Source organism: Eutrema salsugineum, unplaced genomic scaffold, assembly GCF_000478725.1.
Source record: "Eutrema salsugineum unplaced genomic scaffold, Eutsalg1_0 scaffold_9, whole genome shotgun sequence".
Lineage (NCBI taxonomy): Eukaryota > Viridiplantae > Streptophyta > Magnoliopsida > Brassicales > Brassicaceae > Eutrema > Eutrema salsugineum.
This window is the reverse complement of record NW_006256342.1, coordinates 9,165,667-9,182,428: the sequence shown is the minus strand read 5'-3', so window position 1 is coordinate 9,182,428 and position 16,762 is coordinate 9,165,667. Positions and strand designations below refer to the sequence as shown.

General features: G+C 35.0%; 2 protein-coding genes across 2 annotated transcripts; one reads left to right on the top strand and one right to left on the bottom strand.

Annotated features, from left to right (window-relative positions):
* Nucleotides 1-8,447: 8,447 nt before the first annotated feature.
* On the bottom strand, nt 8,448-10,031 carry LOC18008656 (farnesoic acid carboxyl-O-methyltransferase). Its single transcript, XM_006391360.2, has 3 exons — nt 9,907-10,031; nt 8,984-9,640; nt 8,448-8,861 (listed from the first exon to the last, which is right to left on the bottom strand). Exons 1-3 carry the CDS (start codon nt 9,973-9,975, stop codon nt 8,529-8,531), a joined length of 1,059 nt encoding a protein of 352 aa, XP_006391422.1. The 5' UTR covers nt 9,976-10,031; the 3' UTR covers nt 8,448-8,528.
* Nucleotides 10,032-15,294: 5,263 nt separating this feature from the next.
* LOC112085270 lies at nt 15,295-15,831 on the top strand. The gene is made up of 2 exons (XM_024154473.1): nt 15,295-15,564; nt 15,673-15,831. The coding sequence occupies exons 1-2, from the start codon at nt 15,295-15,297 to the stop codon at nt 15,829-15,831; spliced, it is 429 nt and encodes a 142-aa protein (XP_024010241.1).
* Nucleotides 15,832-16,762: the final 931 nt, after the last annotated feature.

Genomic DNA, 16,762 nt, shown 5'->3' with positions numbered 1-16,762 from the left:
ATCATAACCTTTCTTGCAGGTCCAAGCACTTACTTTGGGATGATATAAACTAGTGCTTCAACCTTTAAATGTAGGCTTTCCACATTGAATTCAGCCTCTAACATTGTATTAGAGGGGAATTGGGTATCCCATCATTAAAGATTTCAAATGGACTTTAATCCCATCCCTTTAGCCGGCTTGTTCACCAAGTCTCTAGGTAATCCTTTTGTCAAGCGATTCACTAGATTTTGTTGAGACCGAACAAATCCAATAGTAATTATCCCATGAGTGATTAGCTCACATACCGTGCGATGTCTAACGCCCAGGTGTCGCGACTTACCATTATACACTTGGCTATAAGCCTTAGCCAAAGTAGCCTGACTATCACAATGGATAGAAATAGGTGATACTGGTTTCGGCCACAACGGAATTTCATAGACTAAGTTTTTTAGCCATTCTGCCTCTCTACCAGCGGCTGCTAATGCTACGAATTCTGATTTGTAATACAGGTTTGCTTCTTAGAGGCCCATGAAATGGCACCTCCCCCAAGCAAGAACACCCAACCACTTGTAGAAGAATGATCTTCTATGTTGGTGATCCAACTTGCATCTGAATACCCTTCTAGGACCGAAGGAAATCTGACATATGTCAAACTATAGTTTATGGTTTCTTTCAAATACTTAAGCACTCTTCTTAAAGCTTTCCAACAATGAGTACTAGGGTTACTAGTATATCTACTCAATCTTCCTACCTCATAAGTTATATCCGGTCTAGTGTTTGTCATGGCATACATTAAGCAGCCAATTACTTGTGAGTATTCGAGTTGTGATACCGCTTGACCTGTATTGGGCATAAGCTTTACATTCACATCCATGAGAGTGCTTATTGGAGAACAATTCTCACAATTGAACCTCTTAGACACTTTCTCAATGTAATAAGATTGTGTTGAAGATAGTCCTTTGTTTTCTCGCTTGATTCTAATTCCAAGAATCACGTCCACCTCCCCTATGTCTTTCATGGCAAAACTTGATGACAAAAATGCTTTGGTAAGCTCTACTTGTCTAAGGTCGGTGCCAAAGATCAACATGTCATCACCATATAAGCAAATGATTACTCCATTACCGGACTCATCAAATTTACTTTATAAACACTTTTCCGACTGATTTAACTTGAATCCATTCGACAAGACAACCTCATCAAATCTTTGATGCCAATGTTTAGGTGCTTGCTTTAGTCCATACAATGGCTTTATCAACTTACACACTTTATCCTCATCACCAAGCATGATAAACCCTTCAGGTTGTTTCATATACACATCTTCTTCTAATACACCATGTAAGAACGCTGTCTTGACATCCATTTGATGAATCACAAGATTATTAATAGCCGCCAGAGCAATTAATAATCTTATATAAGAGATCCTAGCAACAGGGGCATATGTATCAAAATAATCAATACCTTCCCTTTGTTTAAAGCCTTGGATAACCAATCGAGCTTTAAATTTATCGATTGTTCCATCGACTTTCATCTTCTTTTTGAAGATCCACTTGCAGCCTAAAAGCTTGCAACCGAGTGGGAGATCTGTTAAGACCCATGTGTTATTTCCCATGATGGAGTCTATCTCATCATTTACTGCTTCTTTCCAAAATGCAACTTCTTGAGACTTCATAGCCTCATCAAAAGTCCGAGGGTCATCATCAACAAGATAACAATATGAGTATTCTAAATCAATCTCATCTCTAGACCCTTCAACTAAATAAAGTTGAAAATCAGGACCGAATGATTTTTCATTCTTCCTCATTTGTTCTTTACGGAGCACAGGTGACTCGTTGACTGGCACAACAGAACTTGAACTAGGAACTAAATCCTCATCAAATATTGCATCTCTTGATTCAATTACCGTGTGAACCGGTATAGAATCATTAGGTTCTATGACATAAAACCTATAAGCCTTGGAATGCTCAGCATATCTAATAAAAATGCAATCAATACCTCTTTCCCCCAAAGTTTTAATCTTGGGTTGGGGTAATCTAATTTCTTTCTATACTCTTAAATGGTTGTCTAACTATCTTTGTCAGCATGCAAGTACTACACTTCTCTATATTCATGTCAAAAGTAGGAATCAAACCTTCTTTAGACATTTCAATCATACGGTTATAATGTACATGACCTAATCTTGCATGCCTTAGAGAAGTATCTACTTTGCTAGAATATGCCATATAAATAGAATTGATAATTTTATTAATATTAAGCATAAACATGTCATTACAGAAATATCCAAATCCAACAAATACACCACACTTCGATAAGATATACATATCGGATTCATACACTTGTTTGTATCCACACTTATTTAAAACACTACTGGAGACTAAATTTTTTCTAATTCCGAGTACATGAAGTACATCCTTAAGATCAAGGATTTTCTCGGAACTAAATTCTAACACCACTTTTCCACGGCCTAGGATAGGAGCGGTTAACTCGTTGCCCATATGAAGTACAGACCCATCTTGAACTGGTTCATATGACTTGAACCAGCCACGATCCTTGCAAATATGTGTTGTTGCACCCGAGTCAATCCACCATGACACTTCATCATCCTGCACATAAAATGCCTCAGAAAAAACCGAAATCTGATCTTGATGAGAAGATGGGTCTTGGTCCTTAGACACTTGCCTCAAATGGTTTTGTCCCATTTTATTCTTATCCTCCGCTGCCCGACAGTCACATTTGAAATGACCTGGCTTGTTACAAATCCAATAAACGCTCTTAAGCCTTTTGTTAGATCCACCACTAGTGTTGTTATTAAAGGAGCGTTTCTACCCCTTATTTTTCTTAGAACTCCCACTTTCTTTCATCATATTAATGGAAGAAGTATCAACCTCTTTATTAGATTTTTCTCCTTCTTGCGCCCTTAGAGATTCCTCTATACGCAAGTGGCTACCAAGTTGTACAAGAGACAACTCTTCATTTTTGTGTTTCAACATGTGTTTGAAATCTTTCCATGAAGGTGGTAACTTGTAGATAATACTCGATACCGAGATGGATTCATCCATCTTCATGTTGTGTTGGGTGAATTTCCCTAGGATACGGAGTAGTTCATTGTACTGCTCCATAACCGGCCTAGAATCAGACATCTTGTAATTATTAAAATTACTTACGAGGAACTTCTAACTAGAAGCATCCTCGGCCATGTTCTTTGATTCCAATGCATCCCACAACTCTTTTGCGGATTCAACATTCTGATAGACATCAAATAGTGGATCCGACATACCGTTGAGAATATGGCCATGGCATATGTAATCATCGTTTTCCCATTTAAGTTGCTTCCTTGTCTCCTCCAAAGACTCGTTCTCTGCATCCTCTGGTACAGTAGGCATTAAGCGTTGTAAGGAGAAAGTGCATCTTCTTTTGCCATCTTCTGAAATCTATTCCTTCAAACTTTTCCAACTTTCCAAACTTCGACTTCATCTCCCGCACAGATACACCAGCCATAGTTCACAAGTAATTACTCTTTAACAATGTTGTGGTTGACCCCTTAACTTGATAAATGTGAACTTGGATAATGATTGGTGTACGAATCACTTTCCTTAAAGAGTATTTCGAGCCTTATCAAAGCCTTGGGTTACACGAAATCTCTTGTAGGATAAGACAATCAAAGTTTCTCTCTTGTTCTAGGCTAAGATACAAGAGATACACAAAGAGTTTTTCTTTGCTTTGTTATTATATTGTTTTCTGGTGGTAGTTTGCAAAAACTTTCTATGTTCCTCTCCAAAGATTTCTCAACCTTTTATAGAGTTTCCAGGAATACAATGAATAGTTGCAATGGTTCACAATAACTATAATCTCAACAGTTGCAATGGTTTAAAATAACCATAAAACTCAAGAGTTGCAATGTTTGGAGAATAACCATATTCTCAAGAGTTGCAATGTTTGGAAAATAACCATTTTCTCAAAAGTTGCAATAGTTCACTAAAAATAATTGTAACACTTTTTTTTCCCGGCAAATCAAATATATTATTATCATAAAAAATTTACAAGATGCAGAAACATTCTAAATACAACCGTTAACGCAAATCACTACAAAAAAAGTCTGTTTAGAATCACTTATTTTAAATATTCGCATTAGTTATAATTGATGCAAACAAATTTTAAATTATTTATAAAAGTGATTCTGAAAGTGGTGATGCAAATATTTTACATCACTTGTCAGAAATATTGTATCAATTATTGTAATTGATTTTAATATGAGTCAGTTGCAAACAATTGATGTTAACTTTTGCATCATTTAATATAAATGATGTTATTGTTTGTATCATTTATAACTAATTGATGTTAAAATTAAAATCAATTTTCATATGTGATTCTAATAATTAATTTTAAAATAATTATTTGATTAGTGACAAATTTATTATTTTAAATAATATTCGTAGTTTTTATTAATTATTATTTTTTATAACAAAATCTTTTCCAATATCTATTAAGAACTAAAATTAAAAACAAAAAAATACATCAGGATATAAATTAAAAACAAATTGTCATTCACAAAAATAAGAAAAAACAATAAAATCATAAATCAATCCAATTAATATACACTTTCATCATCATTAATCACAAAAAGAAAAAAAAAATTGATAAGTTAAGAACTAAGATCACAATCAAACTATAATTTCTTTATATTTTCTGAAGTCGCATGATACTCTTCACAAATCTGAGAAGCCTCTTTAACAAGTCATGATTCGTCTCTGTTGACTTAAACTTTATGTACTAACATTCATTTTCTCTGCTTCAAGCTTAACCAACTGTTTCTTGATGGCAAAGATTTCGATAGAAAACACGTCTCCTCCCTGAGCCAGAGTCACAAATGCGTCCATGAATCTCTGCTTCTCCATCGCGGTTTCTCTGAGAAGCCTCGAGTCCTTCTTTAATGACGGTCTTGAATTTTGCTAACAAAGAGATATAACATTTATGGTGGAATCATAAGTATATAAACTAAAAAAATGGAAAAATGTGAGACAAGTAGTGAAGAAATCGGAAACATACAAAGAAGGAGAAAATAAAAATTAGGAATAGAGATCTGTTTTTGAAGGTATTAAGTAAGAGATATCTGTTAAGGTATTTAGATTTTTTTTAAAAAGATAATTAAACGTCTACGAAGATTATGGGCGAGGAATAAGGGATTATGGATCATGAAAAAAGGAAAACAAAACTAAAAAATCTAAATAGTTATTTGATTGAAGAAAAAATGGAAATTGTTGGTGTTGGATTTAGCCCAAATCCAGCCTATAAAGCACTTTGAATGAATAAGCCATTATAAGGAAAGCTTTGGGTCCTATAGGCCTGTAACTAAAGTAAGGAAATCCTCTTCAAGGAATATACTCAAGTACAAGTCAATCTAAGAGGATGCGGAAAGCTAGATAAAAAGAGATCGCGGAGATCTCGGAGAAGAAGAGGTCGTGGAGAGATGTATAAGAGGAGATCGCGGAGATCTCGGAGGTCAGAGAAGGAGAGAACGTATCAACCCGCTGATCTCGGAACAGTTCGTTTCGTTCTATTTAGTATGTTTCGTTCTATTTAGTATAAATAGGAGTTGAATCTCTTGTAAAGGACATTCAATCCTTAGTTAAAAAAACACTTTGTAAACATTCATCTTTCATCAATACAATCCAAATTCGTCGATATTTGTCTTTATTTTTACACCGCTTTTACTAAAATTCTTGCCCAAATTCTTCTAACACAAAATCAACACACTAAATCCTTGAGTGTGGATTTTAGGATCCACAGAAATATAAAACCTAATATATATATATATAAGAGATTAATAATTAAGTGAATTAATTTCCATTTCCATTTCCACGCTTGGTGTTGTAAACATGTAATGCATTTCATTTTTTTTTTAATATTCATTTCCATATAAAACACAAACTACATGCCAAAAATATGACTGGCTATCTTTGAAGGAATTATTTCTTAAGAAAAATATTAAAGTTGAAATATTATTTCTTTTTTTTCTTCAGTCACAATATTATTTCTAACATATGTATGATTTACGTTTGTAAAATTCAATTATAATAACTATTTTTTTTGTAAATAATTATCATGTTTTGATCATGTTAAAAAAATTAGAAAAAGAAAATTAAAATTCTTAATATAATTTTCATATATTTTATAAAAAATAGTAAATTTATATAAATATATGACGTCTAAAGTTTCAAATCTAATTTTTTTTCCTTTTTTAAAACTCATAAACCATTATTTACAATAAAAAATCACATAAATATTTTAATGCAGATATTTAAAACTTCATTAGCATCATTTTTTTTACTGATGTAAATTTTGTATCATTTTTTAAGTGATTTTAATTCAAATTTATAAATACATCGATTAACAATTGATGTGAATTAATATTTTTGTATCAATTATATAGAACTGATGTCAAACCAGTCAAAACTGTATCAATTATTATAATTGATGTTAATTTATATAGTTTGTATCATTTATTAATAAGTAATGCAATTTAATATCACTTAATTTTGTGATAGAAATTAAGTGATGTAATACACCTCTTTTTTTTTAGTGAATAAAGGAAATTGAGACAATTTCGATGAAGGAGTGAAGAGTAACCAGACTTTCCTTTCAAAAGTCTTATAGGCTAACAGATAAAATTTGTTATGTCCCTCCTTCGTATACTTTTTATTGGCTATCATCTTGCTGATGAAACTCCAACATTCAATTGGCATTACTTTGATTAATATGATAAACCTAAATATTGTTGGTGATGAATCTGAAACTTGTCTCGTCCTTGAAATGAAATATTTGACGATTCCAGCAACGATTCTGTGTTCATATTGGAGAATATATTGATTTCGTATTATCAAGAGGAAAGACGAAAAATACCGATTGGGGAATGAAGCGTCTTCTCTTCTTTTTTTGGCCATACCCATTGTCTTCTTTGCAAACAATCCTAAGCATCATAAACACCAATACAATATATGATTGACAGTAGTTTTCAAAATGCCGCCCTTTCACTCTGAAGGAATTGACTTAACCCTTGCTGATACAAAGAAACCCTCAAAAAAGAGACAACACGGTCACCGGATGAAACAATCATCAACAAAACCAAACAGAGAAATGGAATCTCTATAATTGGAGCGTACTTCCGAAGCAAAACTTGGAGGAACACAAACTGATCTAAAACCATGACTGCTATTACAAGGGAATAAGCAAAAAGGACAATGAAAAGGAAGAAATATAAATCGAACAAAAGCATATGTCTCCAACAAACATCACCGTGTGGAGAGAAATTCTTATGTCCAATTATAAAGTAATTCCAAAATTGCCATTCTAGAACCCGTGAGAGGAAATAGAAGAAGGTAACACCGCATCCTATGACTTGTCGACGGCGTCGGGTATTATCAGACATCGTGATGACTTTATTTAGAATAGAGAATAGATTCCATGGCGATTTAGGAAATTGAATTCGGAAATTCGACTGAAACTGAAAACCGCCAGGAGTAATCTCCAACGGAAGGATACCGACACTAACCGTCAGACGTTTTTGCCGAACAAACGTCGGAATAAGACTCTTCCGGCGAATGCGAAGGTGGTTGTCAGAAATTCTTTTCACCTTAAAACTCACCATGGATATTGATTATTCACTTAAATCTATTCAAAGAGAAAGAAATACGAAAATTACAGAAAATTAAGGGCCCGTCGACGCCAGAGAAGCCGGCGTCGGCCGGAAACGATGGAGAGAAACGGAAGTTGTCTTCGAGAGTCGTGTTTGGAGAGAGAATGGAGAAGAAGATCGTTTTAATCAATGTTAATAATTGTAACACTTAAATCTCCAATATAGCTAGTATTTTCTCTTTTCCTCTATATATGCATGTTTTCGATTGTAAACAACGATTCCATATAAGCAAGTATTTTCTCTTTTCCTCTATATATGCAAGTTTTCGATTGTAATTTGTAAACAACGATTCCGATAAACATAATTAAAGAAAAAAAGGCCTTCTCTTTGTTATTTAGTATCCATTTATTTCCAAGTTTATTTAATTTTATACTTTTTAACATTTATCTTTATGATGTAGTAATATAAATAAACAAACTTTGTATCAAAAAAATATATTGAAACGGAATCATTTGGTTAATATTGTTAGCGTGATAAATAAAGAAAATATTTTCCAATTAACACGTTATAAACAAGTCTCTTAATTATCTTTTCCCAAAAACATGCCTTACCTACCAAACGAGATCTGTATTTTATTGGTTTGGTGACTTTGGTCTGTGTGACTTGCATATTTTTAATAAATGATCAGTGGTCTAAAAAGATACTTTGATTTGCATCTTACCTTAAACTATAATATTTGAATAAACAATCATTGAACATGTTAATTTTCAGACTTATTCTTGTCTTTATTTTTTTAATTTTAATTTTAATTAATGTAGCGTTAATAATGGCAAGCGAAAACAAAAAACACATCACAATCTTTCATTTTGATCATCTAGGATCAATTTTTTTTTTTTTTTTGGTAAAAGGTCATCTAGGATCAATTTCTTCGAAGCATAATGAAATATTGCATTCCAGATTTGGCATTCGCAAGTTGCGGAATTATCTCTGGACACTTCTCTTCTATAAGCTCCATTGTCCTCTCCATTGCTTCTTTACCAAACCGCGACTCAAGAACTCCTCCAAATGTAACTTTGTTTGAAGTTGCCAAAAACTCTGGATCCAATGGCATTTCTTCGTTAGCATGACTAATTTTCTCAAACGCTTCGATTGTGAAACACCCGTTGTCCTTAATCACACTCTTGAATTCTACAACGTGTGCCGGATAAATTGGGAAATTGAGAGAGTCCAGCTCTTCTTGGTCGATTAATCCCTAAGAAAAAACAATGACTCAAAAGTGTCATAAAATATATAAAAGATAAATGTTTTTGCACCATGGTACGCTCTACAAGAAAACATTATATTAGTAACGCAACAAAGCGACAATATTTTTACCTCTTTAGCTACATCATGGAGGCAAGTTCCCATGAAATCAAGAAGCATTCCTTTCATTGTTTCAGACATTTTAACTCCATCCGGTAGACATGATCCAAGAAGAAATAGCAAACCCCCGGACACGAGTTCTTCTCCTCTTGCTTTCAAGAAACTTCCCATGTCGATTTTGAACTGATCAAGGTACGTTTCTGCAACCTCTTTGGAGAACCCGGTGCAATGAATGTCCTTGTTCCACGCGGGAGAGTTTCTATCTGCGACACCTTTGGGAACTTGTGACAACCAATGAAGAGAGTAAGAGCAATGTCCCACATGGAGACTGTCCCGAGGTAGAACACGGCCGAAGAAAGACCCCGGAACTCCAGCAACAAAGTATTTTTTGGTCGGAGGGAGTGTTTTGAAAAGGGTGTTGAAATCATTGTTCGAATTATCGTTAAAGAGAACCTGAAACTCAATGTTATCGTCCGGATTTTGCTGAGTTTCGTTACGATACTTTTGTTCCACGGCATCTATTAGGTTTTGTACTGCAAGGAACGTGTTAGGTCCAGTGGAACAACCAAAATCCGCTATGTTAAAGCGATTGGACTCTGAGCTGATGGTTTCGAGTTTGGTGGAGATGGCTTCATTGATCCTTTCCTTGGCAACTTCAAGCAACGCTCTCTACAATAATCAATTCCACCATGAGTAGACAATATGTGTATTAGATATTCAAAGTTTCGACGCTTCAAAGTAACTAAATGCTGATAAAATTGGTCTCGGCATGCATACTTGGTGAAATTGTTTTTATACAAATAAATGTCAGATTTCAGATCAAGAAAAGTTACGCACCGAAACTTTAAAAGTTCACAGTTAAAGAAAGACCAAACATCGAACATGAATAACGGTGAATGTGTTTCCAACAAGATAAACAAAAGAAGATAACTAACTTGATACGTTGAGTGCTGACTATAGCTGTTCGGACCATTGCCTCCGGCCATCGTGTACGAAGGTGCCATTTGTCTTACTAAATTCCTCTTTAATTTCTCTCTCAAAATCTTGCGAATGTAATGATTTTTCTGAGTTCATTACAACCAATGTGTTTATTATATAACCTCTAATAATGGAACTTTCAGTGATAAGAATAATAAACTGTAAAACCAGCAAGCCAGTTTTGACCGTTATCGAAAAAAGACGCTTTTAATTTTCCACGCACGCTAATGCGAATTTTCTTCAGTAGTACAATTATTGTACTCTTTGCCCAAATCGACAGTATTAATTATCAACGGAATTAGTGAATTTCCCTTTTTTTCAAGAAAGAATTAAAAATATAAGACAAAAAAATACTACTATTGTCCCCTTAATCTTTTAATTTAGAAAATTGTCCCATTAATCCTTCTACAACTTATTTATCTTCTTTTACCCTTAAAATTGAAATTACCCAATATAATAAAAAATTTTAATATTTATTTTAATCAGATAAAAGTATAAACAAAAAAGTTTAAAAAAATTTACATCGTCTCTTGTAGAATCTGCCTCCTACAAACTTTATTCTTCGACGAAGAAAAAAAAAAACTTTCGCCGCTGACTTCTTCTCCTCCGGTCTTCTTCTCCTCCGGTGTAGTCTTCGGTGGACCTTCACTCCGGTAAGTCGCGTCGTCCTCTTATTTTGTTTCAATCTTTCAACTGTTAGGGTTTGTGTAATCCCAAATTGATTGTGTTTTCTGGGTTTTGGAATATTGATTTGTTGAATTGGGATTATGTAGAGTTGTTGATTTCTGGGTTTTGCGAAGTATTCTGATGCTCTCAAAATATCGACCGACCCATCTAATTGATTAACGAAATTCATTGTGTATGAGATTCATTGTAGTTTTCATTACTTAATTTCTTAACAGCTGCAGGAAAAATAATTTACGCAAACTTATAATGGCATAGTAAAGAAAAGAAACATAATTTGTTTTGAGACTTATGAGAAAATACGACTTCATGCTGTTTGTTTTGAGGTTTATGAGAGATCTTTACTTAGATATATGATTCTCCCACATTTTTCCTCTCATCAAATCGTGCACTTTGCATCTTTGTTTTGTCCTTCAGTAATTGTAGTTATTTGTGTATACCTGTATGTATTGAGTTTAAGAGTGGTCAAACTTTGAATCCAATTCACAAATGCATATTCTAATCACGTAGAGACTCTTTTAAAAGCCTGTTTTTTTTACTTCTTATACCTTTTATTTGTTTTTGGTCGTTTTCCCCAGGATAATGGCACTTAGACTTTAGAATTGAATAAGCGATAATGGCACTTAGACTTTAGACTTGAGCCTTTTTTTGTTTTTGTTTTTTGTTTGCTTTTGTTTTCCCCTCAGAATAATAATGCTGTTTCACTGTATTTTCTTCATTCTAAAGCATGAATCAACATCTTATAGTGTTTTTTTTTTCTTTTTTTCTACAAGGGTCATCGTTGGATTTGTTGTTGCTGTTGTTGATATCACTTGAGTTTCATTTGTTTCTGAGTACTGTGTTACTATGAAGTTGTTTATTAGCTTTGTACCAGTCTCTATACATAGGTGGTTTCTCATCCAATCGAGTTTATGAGTTTCTCAGCCAGGCTCTATGAGCCAATCGAGTTTATGAGTTTTTGTGGCTTTGTGTTTAGTTCACGTTCCGGTCTCAAGATAAGATCGTTTCTTTGTCGTCAATTTCTTCTGGTTTTGATTTTTTTTTTTGTTTCCTTGTCCATGGAATTTCGTGGTTTGGGCTACTCATTTCCGTAATCTTTTATTTCTTATTCGCAGGATTGGATATGGACTTGCCTAAACGATTTTTTACGCCAGGAAGTGAACCGGAAATTGATAAAATTAACAACCGTTGTCCAACAAAGGAATGACAGGAAACTCTCTGGGTGCTAACAGAACAGAATTCATCGACTCAGCTGGGTTAGTGGTTCGAATGTCATATCTGAATCCAGAAAACTTGCATCGCGCCCACTTTTCCGCACCAGCCTCCATCAAGTATTTTGCAACGAGCGGACTAATGTTGCGAATATCATTGAATCGCCTCTCAAATTCAGATACCCTATATTCTTTAGACGCTTTTGCAATTAAACCAACCAAACCCTTTGTCTTGAAATGAAATGCCACATTACTCAACAAATGATGTATGCAAATTCCATGTGAAGAGTGCGGATAAACTCTAGCAAGTGCTTTAGTAACAGACACATTTCTATCTGACACAAAAGCTACACCTTGCCCATCAGCTATAACGACCAATAGCTGCCTGAAAAACCACTCCAAGACCGATCATTCTCAGAATCAACAACCCCAAATGCTATTGGATACAAGCTGGAGTCACCATCTAACGCTGTAGCAACAAGCAGAACACCTTTGTATTTGCTTTTCAAAAACGTGCCATCAACAACAATAACCCTACGCATAGCTCTATAGAAACCTCTAATCGACTGGCCGAAAGAAATAAATAGATATTTGAATCTATTATCGGAATCAGTTTCGAAATGAGTATGCGTACCTGGATTAGCTTGTTTCAACTGTGCAAATATTTGGGAATTTTTCCATAACCTTTTTCGGGAATTCCTCTAGCAACACTAACTGCATATTCACGCGCATTCCAAGCATGTTAGTAGGAGATCTCGCATCCATACTCACTTCGCATAAATTCCATGATTTCCCGAGGTATTGGCCCTTCTTTAACACCTTCAAACCTATGCATAATCTGTAGTCCAATTGTTTTCGCTGAAGTTGTTCTACCGATTTTTGTTTTTTTCGATGGAGCACATGTATGTTCAGCAACATACTTGTTTATTTTGAAATAGGTTGAGCCTTCTAAACATTCTGCACGAACGCTCCAGGAGCACACCCTATCTTTGCAGCGTATTGACCAGATTTTTTTTGTAGATTTCGTCACATCATAATCAAAGTTGTGCTGCATTGCACATATTTCCGAAGTCGCTTTCAAATAGTTTTTGCTTTTGAAAAGTTGCCCCTTCTTGACAGCGTCTACCAACCAACACCGAGATTCTGATTGGATTTTTTCTTCCTCCTCACCAAAAAATATCTTCAGCATCCTTGCCAAGGCCTTCTAGCTTACGAGCACCTGTTGTGCAGCCATCATTTTGCAGCTGTAAGACTAAAGGTTCAGGTTTTTCCTGCTGTTTCTCATCGCTGCCAGAGTCAGAGGGCTCTTTATTCAAATCAATGTTGACAAGTTCGCTTCTAATTGCAGATGGACCTGTCAGTGTCACACAGAGCCGAACTGAAGGGTTTTTTTTTCATATCCAACAAAATTTTTAACTTGACGATCATTTGTGATAATGACTGGGGAAACCCTGATTTATCAGTCAAATCACTAGGTAGATAACTGATTTGAACATGCTGATCGACGATACCATAGTCCTCCTGCACCATCATTTTTAACTCCTCAAAACTTGTACTCGATTCCAGAGTTATCAATCTTCCTCCATTCTCTTCATCGACATTAAAATCCCACTCTCTCTTCAAACCAGAAGTCCATAATCCACATGTTACGTAGGTTTGTAACATATTTTAAGGCAGTTGGTACGAAAAAAGAAGGAGAAAACGTAAAAGTTATGAAGAAAACGTGAAAGTTTGTAGGTTGAAGGAGGAGAAAAAATGCTAAATTGAGGAGGAGAAGAAAAAAAATGGCGACAGAATTCTCTAAATTGAAAAAAAATATTTAAAAAATTAATTAGGAAATTAAATATTATGAAAAGGAAATTAATATATTCTCTAAATCTGCTCCTAGATTTTTGGAAATTCATTTAACTGAATTGTAGAATAGGTATTTTATAATTGTAGAATAAAGGGTTTCCGTAGAAATGAGATTCTACTAAGTTTGTAGAACAAATAGTTTCCGTAGAAATCCAATTCTATTAAGATGTAGAACAAAGAGTGAACTATAGAAATATAATTCTACTAAACTGTAGAACAATGATAAATTTATAGAATACGGTTTCACAGCTTTGTAGAACATAGAAGAAATGTAGAAAACTAATTCTATATTTTTAGTAGAAAACTAATGAAATAGTAGAAAGCCTATTCTATAATTTATAGATTTATAGAATGCACTTTCTACTAATTCGGAAAATATTTGTAAAAAAAATGTTTAAATTTTTTTTAAAAATATATTATATTTCAGAAAGTATTCGTAATTCCCTTTTTGATTTTTCAAAATTTTTTAGACTGTAAAACTATTTTTTTTTAATTTTCTAAATCTTATAAAGGGGTATTTATGTCCAAAAATGGCCAAATTTGAAAAAGTCTTAAGGGGATAATAATACAGATTTTTTGTTCTATAAATATAATTACCCCTTTTTTCAAACATTGTTTCATGGTACGTACAAGTGAAAAAACTAAAATTTGTAACGCATAAAACTTGGGCAAAAGAGTAAAAGTCCCTTGAAATTCTTATACAAAACGACATCCAAATTATTACCGGATAAATAATATTATACGAACTTTCTTCAGCATTTCAATTCCACATTTTTAAACACGTTTTCTTTAATCACATACTCTTAGAGAGCAAAATACGAGTTTGCATGCTTCTAGCACAGTCTTGCTTGCAGACCCTGTTACTTGACCAAGCCGAGTGTCAACTAAGAAACTAGTTTGTTAGGGTCTTGTCGTTCATGGCTTGTAGGAAGTCATGGTTACAGGTTTTGTTAGGAAACTAAGTTTATGATCTTGTAGTTTTCTTCAAGTTCGTAGTGCTATTTCTAACAATTTGTAGACCATATTTAAATTTTTATTAAAGGTATAATCAACATACATGGTAGTTTCTTGATATTCGTGCATCCACCCAAACCATTTTGTAAAACAGAACTAGTGGAGTAATTAATACTCCTTCTGGTCCCTTGTAAGATGTTCTGAAATTTTTTATTTATATCATTGGTTGGATTGTTTTTAATTATAATTTTAGTGATGGTTTTAATGTAAAAACATATTCCCTCGGTTCTAAAATAATTAATGTTTAAGATTTTTGTATATGGAATGGAGTTTGATCCATCATATACGGTTTGCTTTGTATGACCTATAATAAAAGATCTGATTCTCCTTTAGCTTAGGACTCTCTTTCCCATTAAGAGTCTTTGAGTTTTCAAAAGTGGGGCTATTGGCCAGGTTTTTTCCCCTTTGGTTTTAGGATTTTTAAGGAATATTAACAATATCTTAGTGAATCATTGGAAAATCTTGGTATTCTTTGGGAAGTTTGTTTTGATTTTGTTTAGGGTTCTATAGCGCCGCTTTCATTTTAAAAACCCTAAATAGTTTTTTCGATCTTTTCACAAGCTCCGAAGGACGAAGACAAGTATGGCAAACATTGATAAAGCTCTAATGGCTTTATCATTGGAGGAGGAGGAGGATACACCGTTTGTTATGCCGAGCGATCCAAAGTATTGCTCGAGCGAGAGGAATGTGATGAGCATCATGGGTAGAACTCTCAACCCGGAATGTCAAAACATGTCTGATCTTATACTGGATATGCCAAGGAAGTGGCAAGTATACGACAGAGTGAGAGCTGTGGCTTTGACTAAGGATAGGTTTCAGTTCATATTCAAGTATGAACATGATCTGGAGGAGGTAATGAAGAAGAGGGTCTGGACTTTCAACGAATGATCAATAATGATCGATCGATGGACTGAGAATTCACCAGAGAACTATCTGAATTTCATGCCGGTATGGATACAGATTCGCAATATCCCGTTGAACTACTATACGGAGGCAGCGATATATGATTTGGCAGATCTTATAGCGGAGGTTAAGGAAATAGCGTTTGACCCTGAGAAACCGCAAAGTAAGGACTATGTTCGTGTGAAGGTGAATTTCGATGTTTCACAGCCAGTATGACGGTCAAAAGCTGTAGTCCTACCTACAGGCGAGAATACTACGGTCTGGTACGATTTTGAGTGAATACAGAAGCGGTGTTATGCCTGTCAGAGACTTACTCATGAGAAGGATAAATGTCTTCTGTTGATCAAAATGAGACAGGATAAGGCGATGACACGAAAACAGAGCATTTTAGGTACAAAACAGAGGGCAGAACCAATTCTGAAACCGGGAGACCCTTTGTTTGGAGTTCTGACTGAGGAGCAAGTGGGGGTTAACCCAGACTCGAGAAGAGAGAGAATTACCTAGATGTGCTGCAGGAAATACGAACATATTATTGGAGTGGCAGAGGGGGAGGAAAGAAGGATTCGGGAAGAGAAAGTCAAGAAGTCGATACTGGATTTGGGAGATGATCGACGAAGCAAGAATTCTTTTCTGCGGTTGGAAGCTGGGCCAATTGTATCGACTGAAATCGACAAGGATAAAGGCCCCTTGTTTTCGGATGTCGAGATCAGAGGTGCCATGGGGCAAAAGTCTGGTGCTCCGACTGAAGGAAAATTTATGGGAACAGCCATAAAAGCGGGCATTGGATGGCAAGGACCTGCAGGCAGTGGAGGAGTCTACTCTGAGAGGATACCAGGGTTATTAGAAGATGGGGCGACTCTCTTCAGATCGTGCTCTACAGGTTTTAATATGGGTTCCTCTGAAGCAAGCTCATCAAGCTCTGTATCAAAGAAGACATTACCGAGACGATAGTATATCTCTGAAAAGCGCCGATATACGAAACGCACTACTGCCAAAATGAAAGACAGATCAATGAAGAAAGGGGAGGAGGTGATTGGCGTCTCACCGCAGAAGAGAAAGGCTAAAGAGGGGGAGAAGGAAACCACAAAAATGGCTCGGCGGTTCGAGAAAGAGGTGGTCCCCGAATGAGGGACAGCCCGAAGGGATG